At 65.7% G+C, this 26143-nt stretch overlaps 2 protein-coding genes across 3 annotated transcripts; one reads left to right on the forward strand and one right to left on the reverse strand.

Moving 5' to 3' along the window:
• The first annotated feature begins 617 nt into the window (after positions 1–617).
• B4GALT3 (beta-1,4-galactosyltransferase 3) lies at positions 618–10189 on the forward strand. 2 transcript variants are annotated; one of them, XM_058821597.1, is made up of 7 exons: positions 618–813; positions 1328–1732; positions 3688–3923; positions 6502–6692; positions 7641–7763; positions 8371–8475; positions 9296–10189. In XM_058821597.1, the coding sequence occupies exons 2-7, from the start codon at positions 1459–1461 to the stop codon at positions 9669–9671; spliced, it is 1305 nt and encodes a 434-aa protein (XP_058677580.1). In that variant the 5' UTR covers positions 618–813; positions 1328–1458; the 3' UTR covers positions 9672–10189. The 2 variants fall into 2 exon arrangements, with proteins under 2 accessions (XP_058677580.1, XP_058677581.1); XM_058821598.1 differs by lacking the exon at positions 618–813 and having other exon boundaries at positions 1014–1732.
• PPOX (protoporphyrinogen oxidase) lies at positions 10157–26073 on the reverse strand. Its single transcript, XM_058821596.1, has 13 exons — positions 26050–26073; positions 25764–25858; positions 24476–24610; positions 21387–21502; positions 19225–19357; positions 16501–16645; positions 15096–15289; positions 14437–14497; positions 13312–13430; positions 13103–13228; positions 11277–11426; positions 10505–10547; positions 10157–10413 (listed from the first exon to the last, which is right to left on the reverse strand). The coding sequence occupies exons 2-13, from the start codon at positions 25848–25850 to the stop codon at positions 10271–10273; spliced, it is 1452 nt and encodes a 483-aa protein (XP_058677579.1). The 5' UTR covers positions 25851–25858; positions 26050–26073; the 3' UTR covers positions 10157–10270.
• Between the last annotated feature and the right edge of the window lie 70 nt (positions 26074–26143).

Below are 26143 nucleotides of genomic sequence, written 5' to 3' on the forward strand. Positions count from 1 at the left end.
AAGGGACGGGGACAGATGAGACAAGGCTGGAGGCAGGGATGGGGGCGGGACGGCTGCGGCCGGACGTGGCCGCTGTTTCCTCCCGTGGTGACACAGCGATGTCGGCTGGCGGTGACCGCCCTCTCCCTGTCCCCTCCTTGTCCCTGCCCAACACGTCCTGGTCCCCTCCCCGAGCTGGCGCTGCCCAGGAGGTGACACCGCGCTGTCCCCGAGGGTGATGGGACACGCTCCCCGCACCCAGGGCGCCACCAGCACCCCCTGCCCCCCAAAAACGTCCCCAGCTTGGCGCAGGATGGGATTTATTGGGGTCTCTTGTCTCTGGGGACGGGGGGACACGGGGCTGAGGGGACACGCGTGACTGGGGAGGGGACACTGGGGTCGCACAGCCACCCCTGGGGACACGTGGCCAGGGGTGACACACGTGGCCCGGACACGCCCCGCCAATGCACCCAATCACAGAGCGTACTCTTCGTGACGTCACATAAAAAGGCGGAGACGGGGCGGGGCAAGCCGCGGTTACCACGGCGACGGCGACGGCCATGACCACGCCCCTTCAAGGCGGGGCTCGCTCAGACCACGCCCCCTCCGCCTCCGGGGGCTCTCTCGGGTCGTTGTGGGTTCCGCGCCCCGTCCTGAGGTCACCGAGCGCCGCCGGGGCCCCCTCGGGACCTCTCCCGGTTCTCCCCGGCCGCCCCCGCCCTCCCGGTGCGCCCGGAACGTGGCTCCGCCGCGGCCCCGCCCTGTGACGTCATCACGCCGCGCCCTCCGCTCCAAGATGGCGGCGGCCGGGCGGGGCTGAGCGGGCCCGGGCAGGTACCGGGACCGGAGCGGCACCGGGGGCAGGGGGGTGACCCGCGGGGGCTGCCCGGGGGGCGGGAGCGCCGAACCGGGCCCGGCAGTACCGGGGCGGGCACAGGCGGTACCGGAGCCGTGGGGGGGGGCAGAACCGGGACCGGGGCTGGAGCGGGTACCGGGGCCGAGTGGGGCAGGACCGGCCTCAGGTCTGTACCGGGATCAGGAGCGGCGGGGCGGCACCGGGGTCAGGCCGTACCGGGACCGGCGGTACTCGTTGGGGGCAGCAGCACCGGGACCGGATTGGGCCGAACCGGTACCGGGACCGAGCCGGGACTGAACCGGGCCCTTCCCGGTACCGGAGAGCGGCCCCGCGGGGTCCGAGCCCCTCCCGGTGCTACACGGGCGCTGCGCCGGATCCGCCTATTTCCCGGTACCGGCGAGCACCGAGCGCCCCCCGCTCCTTTCCCGCTACCGGAGCGCTCCCGTTCCATCTACCGGAGCCTCTCCAACCCGCGTCCCTTCTTTCCCACAGCCCCGGTGTCCCCGCCATGCTGCCCCGGGCCGCTTGGGCGGCTCTCCGGTAACACCGGGCGGCTCTCCGGTAACACCGGGGGACTCTCCGGTAACACCGGGCGGCTCCCGGTAACGCCGGGCGGCCCCGCGATGCTGCGGCGGCTGCTGGAGCGGCCGTGCTCGCTGGCGCTGCTGGTCGGGTGCCAGTTCGCTTTCGTGGCGTATTTCTCGCTCGGTGGCTTCCGCAACCTCACGGCGCTGTTCGGTCGCCCCGCCGGTCCCGCCGTGGATTATTCGCGGACCCACGACGTGTACGCCAACCTGAGCCGCGTCGGTGGCGGCACCGGCAACGGGAATGGCCCCGCGGCCACGCCGGACCCTGCAAGGCCGCTGCCGTTCTGCCCCGAGAGATCGCCGTTCCTCGGTGAGAACGGGGGAACCGGGAGGGCAACCGGGGAAAACGGGAAGGGAAACGGGACGGGAACGGAGAGCCCTCAAGGGGAACCGCGAGGAAACGGAGACTCCCGGGGAAAGGAAACGGGAGGAAAACGGGAGCACCGAGGGGAACGGGAGCACCGGGATGGGAATGAGGGAACCGGGAGGGGAACGGGAGCACCGGGATGGGAACGGAGACCCCTGAAGGGGGACGGGGAGGAACCGGAGGGGGAAAGAACCGGAGAGCCCCGGGGCGGAGGAAGGACCGAGGAGAGACCGGGGCTGCTCCTTCCCCGGTACAGAACCGGTGTTAGCCCGTCCCTCGGTAAATAACCGGTGTCAGCCCCTCTCCCGGTACCGAACCCGTTCCCGCCGCTCCCGGGCAGGACCCGAGCCTGTCCCGGGCGGTAGAACCGGTCGGACCGGTTCCCTTTCCCCGCCCCGTCCTGCCCCGGGAAGGAGCCGCCCCCTCCCGGGACAGAACCGGGACAGAACCGGGAAGGGAAATGTGGGGGCGGCTGGTCCGGTTTGGGGTGGGGGCAAAGCCCGGGACCCCCGGGAGGGGAACAAACCCAGCCCGGGCTGGGAACCGGGCACACAAACCCAGCCCGGGCTGGCATCTGGGCACACAAACCCTGAGGGGACACCCCCAGTGCCCCCCAATGCCCCTCTCATTGCCCCTCTCATTGCCCCCAATGCCCCCCTCATTGCCCCCAATGCCCTTCTCAGTGCCCCCCAATGCCCCCCTCAGTGCCCCCCAATGCCCCCCAATGCCCCTCTCATTGCCCCCAATGCCCCTCTCATTGCCCCCAATGCCCCCCTCAGTGCCCCCCAATGCCCCTCTCATTGCCCCCAATGCCCCCCTCAGTGCCCCCCAATGCCCCTCTCATTGCCCCCTGCCCCTCTCAGTGCCCCCTGCCCCTCTCAGTGCCCCCCAATGCCCTTTCTCATGCCCCCTCCCCACAGTGGGTCCCCAGTGCCCCCCAGCCCCTCTCAGTGCCCCCAATGCCCCCTGCCCACAGTGCCCCCCCTCTCAATGCCACCTCCCCCCAATGCCCCCTCCTCACTGCCCCCTGCCCACAGTGGGGCCCCCTGGCCGTCCCAGTGCCCCCAATGCCCCCCAATGCCCCCCAATGCCCCTCTCAGTCCCCCAAATGCCCCTCAATGCCCCCTCCTCACCGCCCCCTGCCCCTCTCAGTGCCCCCCAATGCTCCCTCCTCACCACCCCCTGCCCACAGTGGGGCCCCCTGGCCGTCCCAGTGCCCCCAATGCCCCCCAATGCCCCCCAATGCCCCTCTCAGCCCCCCCCAAATGCCCCCCAATGCCCCCCTCAGCCCCCCAAATGCCCCTCAATGCCCCCTCCTCACCGCCCCCTGCCCCTCTCAGTGCCCCCCAATGCTCCCTCCTCACTACCCCCTGCCCACAGTGGGGCCCCCTGGCTGTCCCAGTGCCCCCAATGCCCCCTGCCCACAGTGGGCCCCCTGCCCCTCTCAATGCCCCTCTCAGTGCCCCCCAGTGCCCCCTCCTTACTGCCCCCTGCCCACAGTGGGTCCCTTGGCCGTCCCAGTGCCCCCCTCATCCCCCTCAATGCCCCCTCCTCACTGCCCCCTGCTCCTTTCAATGCCCCTCTCAGCCCCCCAAATGCCCCCCAATGCCCCCTCCTCACTGCCCCCTGCCCCTCTCAGTGCCCCCTCCTCACTGCCCCCTGCCCACAGTGGGCCCCCTGCCCCTCTCAATGCCCCCCAATGCCCCCTGCCCCTCTCAATGCCCCTCTCAGTGCCTCCCAATGCCCCCTCCTCATTGCCCCCTGCCCACAGTGGGTCCCCTGGCCGTCCCAGTGCCCCCAATGCCCCTCTCAGTGCCCCTCACCGCCCCCTGCCCGCAGTGGGCCCCCTGCCCCTCTCAATGCCCCTCTCAGTGCCCCCCAACGCCCCCTGCCCGCAGTGGGCCCCCTGGCCGTGTCCTTCTCGCGGGCGCCGTCGCTGGAGCGGATCCGGGCGCTGAACCCGGGCGTGCGGCGGGGGGGGCGCTACCGGCCCCCCCAGTGCGAGTCCCGCTCCCGCACCGCCGTCATCGTCCCCCACCGCAACCGCGAGGGCCACCTGGGCCACCTGCTCTACTACCTGCACCCCTTCCTGCAGCGCCAGCAGCTGCACTACGGCATCTACGTCGTGCACCAGGTGCCAGGCAGGGGTGCCAGGGGGTCCCCAGAGGGGTTTGGGGTGGTTTGAGGGGTCCCCAGTGGGGTTTGAGGTGGTTTTGGGGGTTCTCAGGGGGGTTTGGAGGTACCCAGGGGTATTTGAGGTGGTTTGGGGGGTGCCCAGGGTGGTTTGAGTCAGTTTGGGGGGGTCCCCAGGGGGGATTTGAGGTGGTTTGGGGGTGCCCAGGGGGGTTTGGGGCATCCCCAGGGGGATTTGAGGTGGTTTGGGGGGTGCCCAGGGTGGTTCAGGGGGTCCCCAGGGTGGTTTGAGTCAGTTTGGGGGGGGTCCCCAGGGGTATTTGAGGTGGTTTGGGGCATCCCCAGGGGGATTTGAGGTGGTTTGAGGGGTCCTTGGGGGGGGTTTGGGGGTGCCCATGGGGGTTTGGGGGTGTCCTCAGGGTGGTTTGAGGTGGTTCAGGGAGTCCCCAGGGTGGCCTTGAAGGGGTTTGGGGGCTCCTCAGAATGGTTTGAGTTGGTTTGTGGGATCCCCAGGGTGGTTTGAGGTGGTTTAGGGGTCCCCAGTGGGGTTTGAGGGGTCCCCAGGGTGGTTTGGGGTGGTTTTGGGGGTTCTCAGGGGGGTTTGGAGGTACCCAGAGGTATTTGAGGTGGTTCAGGGGGTCCCCAGGGTGGTTTGAGGGGTCCCCAGGGTGGTTTGGGGGGTACCCAGGGGGGTTGGGGGGTTCAACAGGGCGGTTTGAGTTGGTTTGGGTTATCTCCAGAGGGGTTTGGGGGTTCCCAGGGGGGCTTGGAGATACCCAGGGGAATTTGAGGTGGTTTGAGGGGTCCCCAGAGGGGTTTGGGGCATCGCCAAGGCGGTTTAAGGCGGTTTTGGGGGTCCCCGGGGTGGTTTAGGGGGCGTCCAGGGAGGGTTTGAGGATGTTTAAGGGGTGCCCGGGGGGGGTTGAGGGTGATTTGGGGGGTCCCTGGGGAATTGGAGGGGTCCCCAGGAGGGTTTGGGGGGATCTCCAGGGTGGTTTGAGGCGTCGCCAGGGTCGTATGGGGTGGTTTGGGGGATCTCCAGGGAAGGTTTGAGTCACTTTGGGGGGCTCCCCAGGGTGGTTTGGGGGCTCCTCAGAATGGTTTGAGTTGGTTTGTGGGATCCCCAGGGCGGTTTTAGGTGGTTTAGGGGTCCCCAGGGTGGTTTGAGGGGTCCCCAGGGTGGTTTGGGGGGTACCCAGGGGGGTTGGGGGGTTCAATAGGGCGGTTTGAGTTGGTTTGGGTTATCTCCAGAGGGGTTTTGGGGGTTCCCAGGGGGGGTTTGGAGGTACCCAGGGGAATTTGAGGTGGTTTGAGGGGTCCCCAGAGGAATTTGAGGCAGTTTGGGGGGTGCCCAGCGGGGTTTGGGGGGTTCCTAGGGAGGTTTGAGGTGGTTTGGGCAATCTCCAGAGGGGTTTAAGGGGGTCCCCAGGGAGGTTTTGAGGTGATTGGAGGTCCCCAGGGTGGTCTGAAGTGGTTTAGGGGGTCTCCAGGTTCTTTGGGGTGTCCCCAGGATGGTTTGAGTTGGTTTGAGGGGTCCCCAGGAAGAGTTTGAGGTGGTTCAGGGGGTCCACAGGATATCTTGGGGTGACCCCCGTGGATTTTGGGGTGTCCCCAGGCCGGGAACTGCACGTTTAACCGGGCCACGCTGCTGAACGTGAAGGGATGGTTCAATGGGGATGGTTTGGGGTGTTCCCAGGATATTTTGGGGTAACCCCAGAACATTTTGGGGTGTCCCCAGGCCGGGAACTGCACGTTTAACCAGGCCAAGCCGCTGAACGTGGGCGTGAAGGGATGGTTCAGTGGGGATGGTTTGGGGTGTTCCCAGGACATTTTGGGGTATCCGCAGGAGGATATGGGGTATCCCCAGGATATTTTGGGGTGACCCCGGTAGATTTTGGGGTGTCCCCAGGTCGGGAACTGCACGTTTAACCGGGCCAAGCTGCTGAACGTGGGGGTGAAGAGATGGTTTAGACTTTTAGGGATGGTTTAGAGGAGGTGGTTTAGAGTTTTCCCAGGATAGTTTGGGGTGACCCCCGTGGATTTTGGGGTGTCCCCAGGCCGGGAAGTGCACGTTTAACCGGGCCAAGCTGCTGAAGGGATGGTTTAGAGATTGAGAGGATGGTTTAGATGGTTCCCAGGCTATTTTGGGGTGACCCCAGGACATTTTGGGGTATCTCCAGAACATTTTGGGGTAACCCTGGTGGATTTTGGGGCGTCCCCAGGCCGGGAACTGCATGTTTAACCGGGCCAAGCTGCTGAACGTGAAGGGATGGTTCAATGGGGATGGTTTGGGGTGTTCCCAGGATATTTTGGGGTATCCCCAGGATATTTTGGGGTAACCCCAGAACATTTTGGGGTGTTCCCAGGATATTTTGGGGTAACCACAGGATAATTTGGGGTAACCCCAGAACATTTTGGGGTGTCCCCAGGCCGGGGAACTGCACGTTTAACCGGGCCAAGCTGCTGAACGTGGGCGTGAAGAGATGTTTTAGTGTGGGTGGTTTAGAGTTCTAGGGGATGGTTTAGAGGTTTCCCAGGACATTTTGGGGTGACCCCCGTGGATTTTGGGGTGTCGCCAGGCCGGGAACTGCACGTTTAACCGGGCCAAGCTGCTGAACGTGGGCGTGAAGGAGGCTCTGAAGGACGAGGACTGGGACTGCCTGTTCCTGCACGACGTGGACCTGATCCCCGAGAACGACCACAACCTGTACACGTGCGACCCCTGGAACCCCAAACACGCCTCCGTGGCCATGAACAAATTCGGGTACAGGTGAGGGACACCCTGGGGACACCCTGGGGACACCTTGGGGCACCTTGGGGACACCCTGGGGACACCTTGAGGCACCTTGGGGATGCCCTGGGGACATCTTGAGGCACCTTGGGGACACCCTGGGGACACGATGGGGACGCAGAGGGTTTGGCATCGTCCTGGAGGGGACATGAGGGGTGTTCTGTCACCTTGCAGGGGGACACAAGGGGTGTGGCATTGCCATGGGGGGGGACATGAAGGCTGTTCTGTCACCTTGGGGGGGGACACAGAGGGTGTGGCATTGCCCTGGAGGGGACATGAGGGGTGTGGCATTGCCATGGGGGCTGTGACATTGTTCTGGGGGGGACACCGAGGGTGTGGCATTGCCCTGGAGGGGACACGAAGGCTGTTCTGTCACCTTTGGGGGGGACACAAGGGATGTGGCATTGCCCTGGGGGGTGTGACATTGTCCTAGGCGTGTCACAGAGGGTGTGACAGTGTCCTACAGGGGTGTGGCATTGCCATGGGGGGGACATGAAGGCTGTTCTGTCACCTTGGGGGGACACAAGGGATGTGGCGTTGCCATGGGGGGGACACGAGGGATGTGGCATTGCCATGGGGGGGACATGAAGGCTGTTCTGTCACCTTGAGGGGCACACAAGGGGTGTGGCATTGCCATGGAGGGGACATGAGGGGTGTGGCATTGCCATGGGGGCTGTGACATTGTTCTGGGGGGGACACAGAGGGTGTGGCATTGCCATGGGGGGGTGTGTGACAGTGCCCTGGGGGGGACACAAGGGGTCTCCTGTCACTCTGGGGAGGAGTGAGGGTGTGACATTGCCCTGGTGGGGGACGCAGAGGGTGTGGCATTGCCATGGGGAGTGTGACATTGTGCTGGGGGGGACGCAGAGGGCGTGACATCGCTTTGGGGGTGTCACAGAGGCGTGACAGTGTCCCCCGTGTCCCCAGCCTGCCGTACCCGCAGTATTTCGGGGGGGTCTCGGCGCTGACCCCAGACCAGTACATGAAGATCAACGGGTTCCCCAACGAGTACTGGGGCTGGGGGGGCGAGGACGATGACATTGCCACCAGGTAGGGCTGGGGACAGCCAGGGGACAGCCAGGGGACAGCCTGGGGACACTGCCGTGGCACGGGCGCGTGGCACTTGGGGGGTGGCATCGTGTGCCCACCGAGCTGGGGGGACACGGGGGGTGTTCTGTCACCTTGGGGAGGGACACAGGGGGTGTGACAGTGCCATGTGGGGTGGTGGCACTGCCCTGGGAGGGGACGTGGGGGTGTCCTGTCACCCTGCGAGGGAGGGGACACAGGGATGTCCCCGTGCCCTGTTCCTCCTGGGTGACGTGGTGACCCTCCAGCCTCGCTGTCCCTCTGTCCCCATGTCTATGTCCCCTGCAATGATGTCACTGTTTGGGGACACGAGAGGCTGTCCTGCCACCCTGGGGCCGTCCCTGTCCCCCCTTGGGGTGCCACCATGACCTTCCCTTGTCACTGTCCCTATGTTTGTGTCCCCTGCAATGACGTCACCGTGTGGCGGCTGTCCCTGTCCCCCCTCCGGGTGACGCCTTCTCGCTGTCCCCATCCTTGGGGACACGGGGGCTGTCCCAGCGCTCTGGCCCCACCCCGGGGCTGTCGCTGTCGCTGTCCCCGCCCCGGTGCCATTGTCGCCGCTGTCCCCTAGGGTGCGCCTGGCCGGGATGAAGATCTCCCGCCCTCCCGTCTCCATCGGCCACTACAAAATGGTCAAACACAAGAGCGACAAAGGCAACGAGGAGAACCCGCACAGGTGCGGGGGACACGGGGACACGGGGGACAATGTCGGGCATGTCCCTGCACAGGTGCGGGGGACACGGGGACACGGGGGACAATGTCGGGCATGTCCCTGCACAGGTGCGGGGGACATCAGTGACAATGTCAGGCATGTCCCTGCACAGGTGCGGGGGACATCAGTGACAATGTCAGGCATGTCCCTGCACAGGTGTGGAGGACACGGGGGACAATGTCAGGCATGTCCCTGCACAGGTGTGGGGGACACAGGAGACAACAGTGCCATGTCTGGCGTGTCCCCAGGTTCGACCTGCTGGTGCAGGTCCCCAAGGGGACACAGGTGACATCGGTGCCATCTGGGCTGTGTCCCCAGGTTCGACGTGCTGGTGCAGGCATAGGGTGACCCCAGGGGGACACAGGTGACATCAGTGCCACGTCTGGCGTGTCGCCAGGTTCGACCTGCTGGTGCAGGTATAGGGTGACCCCAGGGGGACACAGGGGACACAGGTGACATCAGTGCCATCTGGGCTGTGTCCCCACATTCGACCTGCTGGTGCAGGTGTAGGGTGACCCCAGGGGGACACAGGGGACATCAGTGCCATGTCTGGCGTGTCCCCAGGTTCGACCTGCTGGTGCAGGTCCCCAAGGGGACACAGGGGACATCAGTGCCATCTGGGCTGTGTCCCCAGGTTCGACCTGCTGGTGCAGGTGTAGGGGGCACTGGGAGGGGACACAGGTGACATGTCTGGCGTGTCCCCAGGTTCGACCTGCTGGTGCAGGTGTGGGGTGACCCCAAGGGGACACAGGTGACATCAGTGCCATCTGGGCTGTGTCCCCAGGTTCGACCTGCTGGTGCGCACGCAGCGCACGTGGACGCAGGACGGGATGAACTCGCTCAGTTACGCGCTGCTGGCGCGGGAGCTGCTCCCGCTCTACACCAACCTCACGGCCGACATCGGCTGCGACCCCCGCGCCCGCGCCCGCCCCGGTGCCGCCCCCGGTGCCGCCGCCGGTGCCGCCGCCAGCCGCTTCCGGCAGGAGATGCTGCGCAAAGCGCCCCGCGAGGACCTGCCCGCGCTGCTGCCGCTGTCGCTGTCGCTGTCACCGCCCCGCCGCGGCGACAACAACGGCAGCGCGGCCGCGCCCCGCCGGGAGGGGACAGTGACGGTGACAGCGAGGGGGGGCAATCAGAGCGTGGCATCAGCCCTGCCCTGAGACCCCCCCCCTGAATGGACACCCCCCCCCTCAGGGGGACAGGGGCACCCTAGGGGGGACAGGACGCTCCGGAGGGGACAAGGACGCCTCAATGGGGACAGGGACACCCCCGGGGGCACGGGGGGCACATGGGGCTCTCTGCCTTCCCCCCTGGTGGGGTTTTGGGGTGCCTGCCTGGGTTTTGGGGTTCCCGGATCGTTTTTGGGGGACCCTGGCTGGGTTTTGGTGTCCCCGGATGGGTTTTGGGGTCCCTGATGGGGTTCTGAGATCCCCAGTTCGGTTTTGAGGTCCCCAGATTGGTTTTGGGGTCCCCGGTGGGGTTCTGGGGTCCCTGGCAGGGTTTTTTGGTGTCCCCGGATTGGTTTTAGGGTCCCTGGATCGGTTTTGGGGTCCCCGGATGGGTTTTGGGGTCCCAGGCCGGGTTTTGGGGTCCCCGGCTGGGGCACGCGGGTATTTATTGTATTTATCAGCCGCTCCCTGGACCTTTCTAAAGGGTTTTTTTTTCAATTAAAAAAAAAAAAAAAATCATTTTGTCCTACACTGGCGGCCATGGGGGGACCCCAGGACTGCAGTGGGGGGGGTCAGAGCTCCTGGGGGGCTCAGGGCTCGGGGGGGGACCCCAAAATCCGCCCCACGGCCGCCCTGGCGCTGGCAATGCAGTCGTTGACGGAGACCCCGGAGTAGGAGGCGCCGATGAGGCTCAGGGGCAGCTGCTGCTCCTTGAGGAACCGCTGGATGCGCTCTGGGGGACAGTGGGGACACTCTGGGGACGCTCTGGGGACAGTGGGGACACCCCCAGGGACAGGGGACACCCCCAGCCCTGCCACTCTCACCTAAGCGCTCCCAGTGTCCCAGCGTGTACTGGGGGATGCAGTCCTGGGAAAAGGGGAGGGGGACACGGGTGAGACCCTGAGAGACATCCCCAAAATGTCACCTCCCCAAAGTGCCACCCACTCAGAGCCATCCCAAAGTGTCACCCACTGAGAGCCCACCCAAGTGTCACCTGTCCAGAGCCCCCCCAAAATGTCACCCCCCTCCCAAAGTGTCACCCACCCAGAGCCCTCTTAGCATGTCACCTCCCCGAAGTGTCACTGCCCCCCAAGTGTCACCCACCCAGAGACACCCCTGAAATGTCACCTCCCCAAAGTGCCACCCACCCAGAGCCCTCCCAAAGCGTCACCCACCCCAAATGTCACCCACCCAGAGCCACCCCTGAAATGTCACCTCCCTGAAATGTCACTGTCCCCCAAGTGTCACCCACCCAGAGACACCCCTGAAATGTCACCTCCCTGGAGTGCCACCCACTCAGAGCCCTCCCAAAGTGTCACCCACTCAGAGCCCCCTCTAAGTGTCACCCCTCCCCAAAGTGCCACCCACTCAGAGCTCCCCCAAAATGTCACCTGCCCAGAACCCCCCCTGAAATGTCACCTCCCTGAAGTGCCAGTCACCCAGAGCCCTCCCAAAGTGTCACCCACCCCAAATGTCACCCACCCAGAGACACCCTTGAAATGTCACCCAACAAGGACCCCCCCCCCCCAAAATGTCACCTCCCCGAAGTGTCACCCACCCAGAGCCCCCCGAAATGTCACCCCCCGGTGTCCCCACCTGCTGCACCCTGACGATGGCGTTTCTGGGGGTCCCGGCCAGCCCCAGGTGGTCGCTCACGGCCGCCCGTGCCCGGCTCAGCAGCAGCTCCGGGGCCACCAGGGCGGGGTCCCCAAAGCTCTGCTGGAACCAGGCCCCGCCCAGCATCACCTGGGGACACCCCAAAATCAGCCCTGGGACACCCACAGGGTCCCCAGGGTCACCCACTGTGAGCACCCCAAAATCAGCCCTGGGACACCCACAGTGTCCCCAGGGTCAGTCAGTGCCAGCCCCCCAAAATCAGCCCTGGGACACCCACGGGGTCCCCAGGGTCACCCCCTGTGAGCACCCCAAAATCAGCCCTGTGACCCCTCCCAGTGCCACTCAATGCCACCCCCCCAAAATCACCTCTGTGACCCCCACAGTGTCCCCAGGGTCACCCACTGTGAGCACCCCAAAATCACCTCTGTGACCCCCACAGTGTCCCCAGGGTCAGTCAGTGCCAGCCCCCCAAAATCAGCCCTGTGACGCCTCCCAGTGCCACTCAATGCCACCCCCCCAAAATCACCTCTGTGACCCCCACAGTGTCCCCAGGGTCACTCAGCGCCAGCCCCCCAAAATCACCCGTGTCATCCCCCTCCAGTGTCCCCAGTGCCACCCCGTGGCGTCCCCCCACGACGTCCCCACCGTGAGCCCCCCCAAATCACTGCTGTCACTCCCCCTGGTGTCCCCAGTGTCCCCCCTTCAGTGTCCCCAACGTGAGCCGCAGTGAGGGGGTCCCAGTATCACCTGGGGGGCACTGCCAGCCCCCCAAAACCACCCCTGTCACCCCCTCAGTGTCCTCAGTGTCACCCCTCCTGGTGTCCTCGGTGCCACCTCCTAAGTGTCCCCCCGTGAGGCGCAGCGAGGCCCTCCCAGTGTTCCCAGTGTCCCCTCACTGTGTCCCCCGTGATGTCCCCACCATGAGCTCCCCAAATCACTCCTGTCACCCTGCATGTTGTCCCCATTGTCCCCCTCAGTGTCCCCCCATGATGTCCCCACCATGAGCTCCCCAAATCCCTCCTGTCACCCTGCATGTTGTCCCCATTGTCCCCCCGTGATGTCCCCACCATGAGCTCCCCAAATCCCTCCTGTCACCCTGCATGTTGTCCCCATTGTCCCCCCGTGATGTCCCCACCATGAGCTCCCCAAATCACTCCTGTCACCCTGCATGTTGTCCCCATTGTCCCCCCGTGATGTCCCCACCATGAGCTCCCCAAATCACTCCTGTCACCCTGCATGTTGTCCCCATTGTCCCCCCGGTGTCTCCACCGCGAGGCGCAGTGAGGCCCTCCCAGTGTCCCCAGCGTCCCCCCCTCAGCGTCCCCAGTGTCACCCCCTCAGTGTCCCCAGCGTCACCCCCTCAGTGTCCCCAGTGTCCCCCTCCCAGTGTCCCCAGTGTCCCCCTCCCAGTGTCCCCAGCGTCCCCCCCTCAGCGTCCCCAGCGTCCCCCCCTCAGTGTCCCCAGCGTCCCCCCCTCAGCGTCCCCAGTGTCACCCCCTCAGTGTCCCCAGTGTCACCCCCTCAGTGTCCCCAGTGTCCCCCCGTGGTGTCCCCAGTGTCCCCCCTCAGTGTCCCCAGTGTCCCCCTCCCAGTGTCCCCAGCGTCACCCCCTCAGTGTCCCCAGTGTCACCCCCTCAGTGTCCCCAGCGTCACCCCCTCAGTGTCCCCAGTGTCCCCCCTCAGTGTCCCCAGTGTCCCCCTCCCAGTGTCCCCAGCGTCCCCCCCTCAGTGTCCCCAGTGTCACCCCCTCAGTGTCCCCAGTATCTCCCCTCAGTGTCCCCAGTGTCCCCCCGTGGTGTCCCCACCGTGAGGCGCAGCGAGGCCGCCCCGGGGGTCGCGGGGGTCCCGTCGTGCTCCGGGAACGCCACCGAGTCGTAGACGATGCCCAGGAGCGCCGGGTCCTCCGAGGATGGCACCAGGTGCCCAAAGCCCTGCGGGGATGGGGACGGGCTGGGGTCACCGCGGGGCTTGGGGACACCTTGGGGACAGCGTGGGGACAGCGGGGAGCGCTCACCGTGACGGGCAGCGCGGCGCCCTCGTACTGCAGGTTCACCACGGCCACGGAGGCGGCCGGGATCGCCCGGAGCTCCCGAGCCAGCGGCTCCGCCTCGGGCGGCAGCGCCCGCGCCAGCGCTGGGGACAGCGGGGACAGTCAGTGACACCGAGGGGACAGCGGGGACAGTGTCAGTGACACCGAGGGGACAGCGGGGACAGCGTCAGTGACACCGAGGGGACAGCGGGGACAGCGTCAGCGACACCGAGGGGACAGCGGGGACAGCGGGGACAGCGTCAGTGACACCGAGGGGACAGCGGGGACAGTGTCAGTGACACCGAGGGGACAGCGGGGACAGCGTCAGTGACACCGAGGGGACAGCGGGGACAGCGTCAGCGACACCGAGGGGACAGCGGGGACAGCGGGGACAGCGTCAGTGACACCGAGGGGACAGCGGGGACAGTGTCAGTGACACCGAGGGGACAGCGGGGACAGCGTCAGTGACACCGAGGGGACAGCGGGGACAGCGTCAGCGACACCGAGGGGACAGCGGGGACAGCGGGGACAGCGTCAGTGACACCGAGGGGACAGCGGGGACAGCGTCAGTGACACCGAGGGGACAGCGGGGACAGCGGGGACAGCGTCAGTGACACCGAGGGGACAGCGGGGACAGTGTCACTGACACCGAGGGGACAGCGGAGACAGCGGGGACAGCGTCAGTGACACCGAGGGGACAGCGGGGACAGTGTCACTGACACCGAGGGGACAGCGGAGACAGCGGGGACAGCGTCAGTGACACCGAGGGGACAGCGGGGACAGTGTCACTGACACCGAGGGGACAGCGGAGACAGCGGGGACAGCGGGGACAGAGTCAGTGACACCGAGGGGACAGCGGGGACAGCGTCAGTGACATCAGTGACACCGCGGGGACACCGAGGGGACAGCGGGGACAGAGTCAGTGACACCGAGGGGACAGCAGGGACAGCGGGGACAGTGTCAGTGACACCGCGGGGACAGCGGGGACAGAGTCAGCGACACCGAGGGGACAGCGGGGACACAGAGGGGACACGGCAGGGACATCAGTGACACCGCGGGGACACCGAGGGGACACGGCAGGGACATCCCCCCCTCAGCCCCGCGCTGTACCTGAGGCCGGGAGGGCGCTGACGACGTGATCGGCCGTGAGGGTGGCACCGGGCACGGTGAGCTGGGGGGACAGCAGGGGACACTGGGGGCAATGGGGACACTGGGGACAGCACTGGGGGCAATGGGGACACAAAGGGACACTGGGGACAGCACTGGGGACAATGGGGAGGGAACTGAGGACACTGGGGATTGGCCGTGATGGTGGCACCGGGCACGGTGAGCTGGGGACACAGCGGGGACACTGGGGACAGGACTGGGGAGGGGACCAGGGGACACTGGAGGCAATGGGGACACTAGCGAGAGGACTGGGGACACTGAGGATTGGCCGTGATGGTGGCATCGGGCAGGGTGAGCTGGGGACAATGGGAACACTGGGGACAATGGGGACAATGGGGAAGGGACTGGGGCCACTGGGGAGGGGATTGGGGACACTGGGGACCCTGGGAACGGGACTGGGGACACTGGTGAGGGGACATTGGGGGCACTGGGGACAATGAGGAGGGGACCGCGGAGGGGGTGGACAGCATGGGAGGGGACACTGGGGACGGCTCCGGGTGACCGGGGACACCGGGGAGGGGACAGAGAGCACGGTGGCAGCGGGACGCAGAGCGGGGAGGGGACACAGCGAAGGCACCGGGTGGCACGGGCGGTGTCCCCACCTGCCACTGGCCGCGGCGGTGGCGCAGGTGTGTCAGGGGCGTGTGACAGCGCAGCTCGGCGCCGCGCGGGGACACGAAGGCCACCAGGGCCCGCGCCAGGGACTCCATCCCGCCCCGCAGCGACCACTGGCTCCAGCGCTCGGCCCGCGCCCGCCGCGCCAGCCCCGCCTCGGGGCCCGCCCCGCCAACGCCACCTGCGGGGACACCGCGGTGACAACGCGCGGGGACGGGGACACGGTGTCCCCTGTGCCGGGGTGTCCCCCCCGCGTACCCTGTCCCGACCCCGGGGTGTCCCCAGTGCCAGCCCTCAGTGGATCCCGGTCACAGCCAAAGCAGGGCTCCCCACCGTGTCACCAGCCTGGGGGTGTCCCCACCGTGTCACCAGCCTGGGGGTGTCCCCACCGTGTCACCACCCTGGGGGTGTCCCCGCCCTGTCACCAGCCTGGGGGCGTCCCCACCGTGTCACCAGCCTGGGGGTGTCCCCACCGTGTCACCAGCCTGGGGGTGTCCCCACCCTGTCCCCTGTCCCAGCCCCGCGGGTTGGACCCGTCCAAGAGGTGGCACCTGAGGGTCCCCGTGGGGATCCCCTGCCCACCAGATGCCAGCACCAGCCCCAGCGGTGTCCCCACGGTGTCCCCATGGCGTCCCCACAGTGTCCCAGTGCCAGCCCCAGCAATGTCCCCGCCGTGTGGCAGTGCCAGCTCCAGCAGTGTCCCCAGGGTGTCCCCACCGTGTGGCAGTGCCAGCTCCAGCAGTGCCAGCCCCAGCAGTGCCAGCCCCAGCAGTGTCCCCAATGTCCCCATCGTGTGGCAGTGCCAGCCCCAGCAGTGCCAGCCCCAGCAGTGTCCCCAGTGTCCCCAATGTCCCCACCGTGTGGCAGTGCCAGCCCCAGCAGTGTCCCCAAGGTGTCCCCACCGTGTGGCAGTGCCAGCCCCAGCAGTGTCCCCATGTCCCCACCGTGTGGCAGTGCCAGCCCCAGCAGTGTCCCCAAGGTGTCCCCACCGTGTGGCAGTGCCAGCCCCAGCAGTGCCAGCCCCAGCAGTGCCAGCCCCAGCAGTGTCCCCATGTCCCCACCGTGTGGCAGTGCCAGCCCCAGCAGTGTCCCCAAGGTGTCCCCACCGTGTGGCAGTGCCAGCCCCAGCAGTGCCAGCCCCAGCAGTGTCCCCATGTCCCCACCGTGTGGCAGTGCCAGCCCCAGCAGTGCCAGCCCCAGCAGTGCCAGCCCCAGCAGTGTCCCCATGTCCCCACCGTGTGGCAGTGCCAGCCCCAGCAGTGTCCCCATGTCCCCACCGTGTGGCAGTGCCAGCCCCAGCAGTGCCAGCCCCAGCAGTGTCCCCACCATGTGGCAGTGCCAGCCCCAGCAGTGCCAGCCCCAGCAGTGTCCCCAGTGTCCCCATGTCCCCACCGTGTGGCAGTGCCAGCCCCAGCAGCACGGAGCCCCTCTCTCTCTCGGCCTGGAACAGGGCAGGGAAGCAGCTGCGCACGCTCAGGGCCCGGCTGTCCCCGGCAAACACCCCCCGGCACAGCGAGTCCACGGCCAGCTCCGCCACCTGGGGACAGGGACAGGGACACAGGGACAGTGACACAGTGACAGTGACACAGGGACAGTGACACAGGGACAGTGACACAGGGACAGTGACACAGGAACAGTGGCACAGGGACATGGTTAGTGACACAGGGACAGTGACATAGGAACAGTGGCACAGGGACAGGGCTAGTGACACAGTGACAGTGACACAGGGACAGTGACACAGGGACAGTGGCACAGGGACAGTGACACAGTGACACAGTGACAGTGACACAGGAACAGTGACACAGGGACAGTGACACAGGAACAGTGACACAGTGACAGTGACACAGGGACAGTGACACAGGGACAGTGACACAGGGACAGTGGCACAGGGGCAGTGACACAGTGACACAGTGACACTGACAGGCTGTCCATGGCCACCTCGGCCACCTGAGGGACGGGACAGTGACAGAGGGACAGCGGGGATGGGGACAGAGATAGTGACAGCAGTGGGGACACTGATGGGGACAACAGGAACAGTGGGACCGCACCCACCCCAGGGAGACCCTGATAAGGCTGGGTGGGGTTATCGGGGTTTTGGGGTGCGGTTATCGGGGTTTTGGGGTGCGGTTATCGGGGTTTTGGGGTGCGGTTATCGGGGTTTTGGGGTGCGGTTATCGGGGTTTTGGGGGCTTTGGGGAATTTTCGGCGGTTTTGGGTGGTGATGGTGTTTTGGGTTTGGTTTTGGGGCTTTTGGGGCGGTTCTGGGGGACTTTGAGAGGCGTTGGGGGTGTTTGTGGGGATTTTTTGGGGAGAGTGGGGTCGTGTTTTGGGACTTTTTGTGGGGCTGATGCTGTCTTGGGGGGGTTCTCTGGGTGGCTCCAGAGCATTTTGGTGTGGGTCTGGGAGTTTTGGGGTTGTTCCAGGGAATTTTGGGGTGGATCCGGTGGGTTTGGGGGGTTCTGTGGTGAATCTGGGGGTTTTGGGGTTGTTCCAAGGGATTTTGGGGTGGATCCAGGGGTTCTGGGGTGGATCTCGGGGTTTTGGGCTGGGGTTATCGGGGTTTTGGGGGCTTTGGGGAATTTTCGGCGTTTTTGGGTGGTGATGGTGTTTTGGGTTTGGTTTTGGGGCTTTTGGGGCGGTTCTGGGGGACTTTGAGAGGTGTTTATGGGGATTTTTTGGGGCGGTGGGGTCGTGTTTTGGGGCCGTGACAGTGTTTGGAGTGGTTCTGTAGATTTTGAGGGTGGTTCTGGGGGATTTTGGGGGGTGGTTCTGGGGACTTTTTGTGGGGCTGATGCTGTCTTGGGGGGGTTCTGGGGGGGTTCTCTGGGTGGCTCCAGAGCATTTTGGTGTGGATCTGGGAGTTTTGGGGTTGTTCCAGAGGTTTTGGGGTGGATCCAGTGGGTTTGGGGTCGGTTCCAGGGGGTTCTGGGGTGAATCTGGGGGTTTTGGGGTTGTTCCAAGGGATTTTGGGGTGGATCCAGGGGTTCTGGGGTGGATCTCGGGGTTTTGGGGTTGTTCCAAGGGATTTTGGGGTGGATCCAGGGGTTCTGGGCTGGATCTCGGGGTTTTGGGGGGGTTCTGGGGTTGTTCTGGAGGTGGTTGCGGGGGGTTTTGGGGCGGATCTGAATCTTTTTTGGGACGGCTCTGGGTTTTGGGGCGGATCAGGTGTTTTGGGGGGGTTCTGGGGGTGGCTCCAGATGGTTTTGGGGTGGAACTGGGGGGTTTTAGGGTGGATCTGGGGTTCTGTGAGGGATCAAGGGTTTTGGGGTGGTTCCAGGAGGTTTTGGGGTGGATCAGGGGTTCTGGGGTTGTTCTGTGGGTGGTTCCATGGGGTTTTGGGGCAGATCAGGTGTTTTGGGGGGTTCTGGGGATTTTGGGGTGGATCTGTGGGTGGTTCCAGGGGGTTTTGGGGTGGATCAGGGGTTCTGGAGTTGTTCTGTGGGTGGTTCCAGGAGGTTTTGGGGCGGATCAGGTGTTTTGGGGGTTCTGGGGATTTTGGGGTTGTTCTGTGGGTGGTTCCAGGGGGTTTTGGGGTGGATTTGGGGGTTCTGGGGATTTTGGGGTGGATCTGTGGGTGGTTCCATGGGGTTTTGGGGCGGATCAGGTGTTTTGGGGGGTTCTGGGGATTTTGGGGTGGATCTGTGGGTTGCTCCAGGAGGTTTTGGGGCGGATCAGGGGTTCTGGGGTTGTTCTGTGGGTGGTTCCAGGGGGTTTTGGGGTGGATCAGGTGTTCTGGAGTTGTTCTGTGGGTGGTTCCAGGAGGTTTTGGGGTGGATCAGGTGTTTTGGGGGTTCTGGGGATTTTGGGGTTGTTCTGTGGGTGGTTCCAGGGGGTTTTGGGGCGGATTTGGGGATTTTGGGGGGTTTTGGGGATTTTGAGGTGGATCTGTGGGTGGTTCCAGGGGGTTTTGGGGTGGATTTGGGGATTTTGGGGATTTTGGGGTTGTTCTGTGGGTGGTTCCAGGGGGTTTTGGGGTGGATTTGGGGATTTTGGGGTTGTTCTGTGGGTGGTTCCAGGGGGTTTTGGGGTGGATTTGGGGGTTTTGGGGATTTTGGGGTTGTTCTGTGGGTGTTTCCAGGGGGTTTTGGGGCGGATCAGGGGTTTTGGGGCACCCACCTCGGGCCCGAAGCGGCGCTGGGCGAAGCCGTGGGCGCTCTCGTCCGGCCCCGTCCCCGCCGGGGTCAGGAGATCCCGCAGGGCGCTCCAGAGCAGGGCCCGCGAGAACGGGGGCACCGTGCGGAGCAAACCCCTGGGGACACAGCAGGGGGGACACTGGGGACAGCTGGGGTGGCATTGGGGACAGCCCCGAGCAACCCCGGGGGACAGCAGGGACAGGGGGCACGGCACAGAGCAACCCACTGGGGACACAGCAGTGACATTGGGGACAGTCCTGAGCAACGCCTGGGGACAGCAGGGACAGGGGGCACAGCGCGGAGCAAACCTCTGGGGACACAGGGGGACATTGGGGACAGCAGGGGTGGCACCAGGGACAGGGGGCACGGCACAGAGCACACCCCTGGGGACACAGCAGTGACATTGGGGACAGTCCTGAGCAACGCCTGGGGACAGCAGGGACAGGGGGCATGGCACAGAGCAACCCACTGGGGACAGAGAGGGGACATTGGGGTGGCATTGGGGACAGCCCTGAGCAACCCCTGGGGACATTGGGGACAGGGGGCACGGCACAGAGCAACCCACTGGGGACACAGCAGTGACATTGGGGACAGCAGGGGTGGCACCGGGGACAGGGGGCACCGTGCGGAGCAAACCCCTGGGGACACAGGGGGGACATTGGGGACAGCTGGGGTGGCATTGGGGACAGCCCCGAGCAACCCCTGGGGACATTGGGGACAGGGGGCACGGCACAGAGCACACCCCTAGGGACACAGCAGTGACATTGGGGACAGTCCTGAGCAACCCCTGGGGACAGCAGGGACAGGGGGCACAGCGCAGAGCAAACCCCTGGGGACACAGCAGTGACATTGGGGACAGCAGGGGTGGCACCAGGGACAGGGGGCACCGTGCGGAGCAAACCCCTGGGGACACAGGGGGGACATTGGGGACAGCTGGGGTGGCATTGGGGACAGCCCCGAGCAACCCCTGGGGACATTGGGGACAGGGGGCACGGCACAGAGCACACCCCTAGGGACACAGCAGTGACATTGGGGACAGTCCTGAGCAACCCCTGGGGACAGCAGGGACAGGGGGCACAGCGCAGAGCAAACCCCTGGGGACACAGCAGTGACATTGGGGACAGCAGGGGTGGCACCGGGGACAGGGGGCACGGTGCGGAGCAAACCCCTGGGGACACAGCAGTGACATTGGGGACAGTCCTGAGCAACGCCTGGGGACAGCAGGGACAGGGGGCACCGTGCGGAGCAAACCCCTGGGGACACATGGTGACATTGGGGACAGCAGGGGTGGCACCAGGGACAGGGGGCATGGCACGGAGCACACCCCTGGGGACACATGGTGACATTGGGGACAGCAGGGGTGGCACCAGGGACAGGGGGCATGGCACGGAGCACACCCCTGGGGACACAGCAGTGACATTGGGGACAGCAGGGACAAGGGGCACAGCATGCAGCACACCCCTGGGGACACAGCAGTGACATTGGGGACAGTCCTGAGCAACGCCTGGGGACAGCAGGGACAGGGGGCACAGCGCAGAGCAACCCACTGGGGACAGAGAGGGGACATTGGGGACACAGCAGGGACAGCTGGGGTGACACTGGGGACAGCAGGGACACGCAGTGGCACGGCCCGGAGCACACCCCTGGGGACACAGGGGGGACATTGGGGACAGCCCTGAGCAAACCACCGGGGACACAGCAGTGACGTTGGGGACAGCCCTCAGCAACGCCCCGGGGACAGAGGGGACAGCTGGGGTGGCACTGGGGACAGCAGGGACAGACAGGGGGCATGGCCTGGAGCACATGTCTGGGGACAGAGGAGTGACACAGGGGACAGCTGAGGTGGCACCAGGGACAGGGGGCACGGCCCGGAGCAACCCCCTGGGGACACAAGGGACAGCTGGGGTGACCCTGGGGACAGCAGGGACAGGGGTGACATTGAGGACAGCGAGGGTGGCATTGGGGACAGGGTGCTGGCACCAAGGACAGAGGGCACAGCCCGCAGGAACCCCTGGAGACAGCGGGGGTGGCACTGGGGACAGCAGGGACGCACAGGGGTGGCACTGGGGACACCGCACAGTCAAGGGGGTGACATTGGTGACACGGGGGGGGTGGCCCTGGTGACAGGGGACAGGTGCCACCCACCCGAGGCCCGAGGGCAGGGGGTGCAGCGCCCCCCCCAGGTACAGGAAGCGGTTCCGGGCCGCCGGGTGCTCCCTGGGGACAGCCAGGATGTCACCGGCCAGCCCCAGCTCCGACACCTGCGGGGACACACAGGGACACCCCAGACACCACAGTCACCCAGGGACCCCCAAAATCACCCAGGGACCCCCAAAATCCACTTGGGCACCCCGAAATCCACCCCGAAATCCACCCAGGATTCATCCAGGAACCCCAAAAATCATCCAGGAACCCCCAAAATCCACATGGGCACCCCGAAATCCACCTCGAAATCCACCCCGAAATCCACCCAGGATTCATCCAGAGACCCCAAAAATCATCCAGGGACCCCCAAAATCCGCATGGGCACCCCGAAATCCACCCAGAAATCATCCAGGAACCCTAAAAATTCACATGGGCACCCCGAAAATCCACATGGGCACCCCGAAATCCACCTCGAAATCCACCCCGAAATCCACCCAGGATTCATCCAGGAACCCCAAAAATCATCCAGGGACCCCCAAAATCCGCATGGGCACCCCGAAATCCACCCAGAAATCCACCCAGGATTCATCCAGAGACCCCAAAAATCATCCAGGGACCCCCAAAATCCACATGGGCACCCCAAAATCCACCCAGAAATCATCCAGGAACCCCAAAAATTCACATGGGCACCCCGAAAATCCACATGGGCACCCCGAAATCCACCCAGAAATCCACCCAGGATTCATCCAGGAACCCCAAAAATCATCCAGGAACCCCCAAAATCCGCATGGGCACCCCGAAATCCACCTCGAAATCCACCCCGAAATCCACCCAGGATTCATCCAGAGACCCCAAAAATCATCCAGGAACCCCCAAAATCCGCATGGGCACCCCGAAATCCACCCAGAAATCCACCCAGGATTCATCCAGGAACCCCAAAAATCATCCAGGGAGTCCCAAAATCCACATGGGCACCCCAAAATCCACCCAGAAATCCACCCAGGATTCATCCAGAGACCCCAAAAATCATCCAGGAACCCCCAAAATCCACATGGGCACCCCAAAATCCACCCAGGATTCATCCAGGGACCCCAAAAATCATCCAGGAACCCCCAAAATCCACATGGGCACCCCGAAATCCACCCAGAAATCCACCCAGGATTCATCCAGGAACCCCAAAAATCATCCAGGAACCCCCAAAATCCGCATGGGCACCCCGAAATCCACCTCGAAATCCACCCCGAAATCCACCCAGGATTCATCCAGGAACCCCAAAAATCATCCAGGAACCCCCAAAATCCGCATGGGCACCCCAAAATCCACCCAGAAATCCACCCAGGATTCATCCAGGAACCCCAAAAATCATCCAGGGACCCCCAAAATTCACCCAGTGACCCCAAAAATTCCTCCAGGGACCCACCCAAACTCCAGGGACCCCCCCCCGTCACCCCAAAACCAAACTCAGGGACCCCCAACACCCACCCAGGAACCCCCCCCCAGCCCCCAGGACCCTCTCTGTCACCCCAAAACCATCCACGGGGACCCCCAATACCCACCCAGGAACACCCCCCCAGCCCTCAGGACCCCCCCCTGTCACCCCCAAACCAGCCCCAGGGACCCCTCCAAATCCCCCCTCTGTCACCACAAACCCACCCTGGGACCCCTCTGTCACCCCAAACTCAGCCCCAGGGACCCCAATTCAAGAGAACCCCCCCTAAACCCCAGTCCCATGGGGACCCCTCTTGATACCCCAAAACCAACCCCAAGAACCCCCAATACCCACCCAGGAACCCCCCCCCCCGCCCCCAGCCCCCCAGGACCCTCTCTGTCACCCCAAAACCAACCACGGGGACCCCCAACACCCACCCAGGAACCCCCCCCAGCCCTCAGGACCCCCTCTGCCACCCCCAAACCAACCTCAGGGACCCCCAAACCCCACTCCCAGCCCCCCAGGACCCTCTCTTTCACCCCAAGCCAGCCCCAAGGATCCCCAACACCCCCCCCCAGGATGCCCCTGTCACCCCAAGACCTCTCCAGAGCCCCCTCTGTCACCCCAAACCCAAATCTCCCCCAAATCTCCCCCAAATCTCCCCCAAATCTCCCCCAGCCTTCTGGGGACTCCTCTGGCACCCCAAAACCAACCCTAAAGACCCTCAATACCCAGCCAGGGACCCCCCCCAAACCCCAGAGACCCCTCTAGCACCCCCAAACCACTGCAGGGACCCCCGCAGCCCTCAGGAGCCCCTCCAGCACCCCCAAACCACCGCAGGGACCCCTGCAGCCCTCAGGAGCCCCTCCAGCACCCCCAAACCAACCCTAAAGACCCTCAATACCCAGCCAGGGACCCCCCCCAAACCCCAGAGACCCCTCTAGCACCCCCAAAGCAGCCCCGGGGACCCCCACAACCCTCAGGAGCCCCTTTATCACCCCCAAACCAGCCCCGGGGACCCCCGCAGCCCTCAGGAGCCCCTCCAGCACCCCCAAACCACTGCAGGGACCCCCGCAGCCCTCAGGAGCCCCTCTAGCACCCCCAAACCACTGCAGGGACCCCCGCAGCCCTCAGGAGCCCCTCCAGCACCCCCAAACCAGCCCGGGGACCCCCGCAGCCCTCAGGAGCCCCTCCAGCACCCCCAAACCACTGCAGGGACCCCCACAGCCCTCCGGAGCCCCTCTAGCACCCCCAAAGCAGCCCCGGGGACCCCCACAACCCTCAGGAGCCCCTTTATCACCCCCAAACCAGCCCCGGGGACCCCCGCAGCCCTCAGGAGCCCCTCTAGCACCCCCAAAGAACCCCGGGGACCCCGCAGCCCTCAGGAGCCCCTCCAGCACCCCCAAACCACCGCAGGGACCCCCGCAGCCCTCCGGAGCCCCTCCAGCACCCCCAAACCAGCCCGGGGACCCCCGCAGCCCTCAGGAGCCCCTCTAGCACCCCCAAACCAACCCTAAAGACCCTCAATACCCAGCCAGGGACCCCCCCCAAACCCCAGAGACCCCTCTAGCACCCCCAAAGCAGCCCCGGGGACCCCGCAGCCCTCAGGAGCCCCTCCAGCACCCCCAAACCACCGCAGGGACCCCCCGTTCCCCCGTACCATGTGCAGGGTCTGTGCCCCCGCGGGCCCCGCGGGCCGGACGCCCCTCGGGCCATGCTCGAACACGGCGCCCTCGGGGCTCCGGGAGCTCTGCAGCCACCCCCCGAAGCGGCCGCTGGCCTCCAGCAGCACCACCTGGGGACCCCCGGGACACCGGGTCAGCACCGGGACCCCCGGGTCACAACCGGGACCCCTGGGACACCGGATCAACACCGGGAACCCCGGGTCACAACCGGGACCCCCGGCACCCCGAATCAACACCGGGATCCCCAAATCAACACCGGGACCCCCGGGTCAGCACCAGGAGCCCCGGGTCACAACCGGGACCCCTGGGACACCGGATCAACACCGGGACCCCCGGGTCACAACCGGGACCCCCGGCACCCCGAATCAACTCTGGGACCCCCGGGTCACAACCGGGACCCCCGGGTCAACACCGGGACCCCCGGGTCACAACCGGGACCCCCGGGTCAGCACCGGGACCCCCGGATCACCAGGGACCACTGGGACCCCATAATCACAAACGGGACCCCCAAATCCCCACCGAGACCCTGAGTCACCACCGGGACCTCCGGGACCCCGAATCACAACCAGGAGCCCCCAGTCAACACCGGGACCCCCAGATCGACCCCGGGACCCCCAAATCACCATCAGGAACCCCAGATCACCACCGGGACCCCCGAATCACCATCGGGAACCCCAATGACAACCGAGACCCCCCCCCAGTAACCACCGGGACCCCCGGGAGTCCCAATCACCACCGGGACCCCCAGATCACCCCCGAGACCCCCGAATTAATATCTGGACCCTAAACCACCCCCGGGACCCCCCCGTCACCCCCAATCACAACCGGGACCCCCAAATCAGCCCGGGCACCCCCGAGTCAACACCGGGACCCCCGAATCATCATCGGGACCCCCGAATCATCACCAGGACCCCCAAATCAGCCCCGGGACCCCCGAGTCAACACCGGGACCTCGCGGGAATGGGGGTCCCGGGGGGATTTGGGGTTCTTAAGGAATTGGGGGTCCCGGGAAGGGTGGGGACCCCGCGGGAATGGGGGGTCCTGGAGGAATTGGGGGGTGGAAGGGAATCCCGGGGGAATTGGGGGTCCCGGGGAACACCGGGGATCTCTGCAGGGATGGGGGTCCCAGGGGTGGACACCGGGGGTCCCGAGGTGACCCGCGGACGGATACCCGGAGGGAAGGGGAGCGGGGGGTCCCGGGATGAAGCGGGGGAAGGTTCGGGGGTCCCGAGGAGAAGGTTCGGGGGTCGCATTCTCGCTCACCTTCGGCGGGCGGGGGGCGCGCACCAGGTGGTAGCAGGCGGCCAGGCCGCTGATGCCGCCGCCCACGACGGCCACGGTGGGCGGCATGAGGGGAGCTGGGGCGGGCACGGTCAGAGCGGAGCCCCCGGACCCACCGGGAGCCCCCCAGAGCCGCCCGGTCCCGCACCCCGGGACCCGCCGGGAGCCCCCAGAGCCGCCAGGAGCTCCCAGAGCCGCTCGGGAGCCCCCGGACCCTCCGGGACCCCTCGGTCTCGCCGGGCCCCTCAGCGCCGGGACCCCCCCTCACCTGTCCCGCGTCCGCCGCGCTGGCCACGCCCCTTCCCGCCGCTTATCAGGGCAAGGGGCGGGGCTAATAGCAGGCTGACCAATGGGAAGGCGCA

Source organism: Ammospiza caudacuta, chromosome 30 (assembly GCF_027887145.1).
Source record: "Ammospiza caudacuta isolate bAmmCau1 chromosome 30, bAmmCau1.pri, whole genome shotgun sequence".
Lineage (NCBI taxonomy): Eukaryota > Metazoa > Chordata > Aves > Passeriformes > Passerellidae > Ammospiza > Ammospiza caudacuta.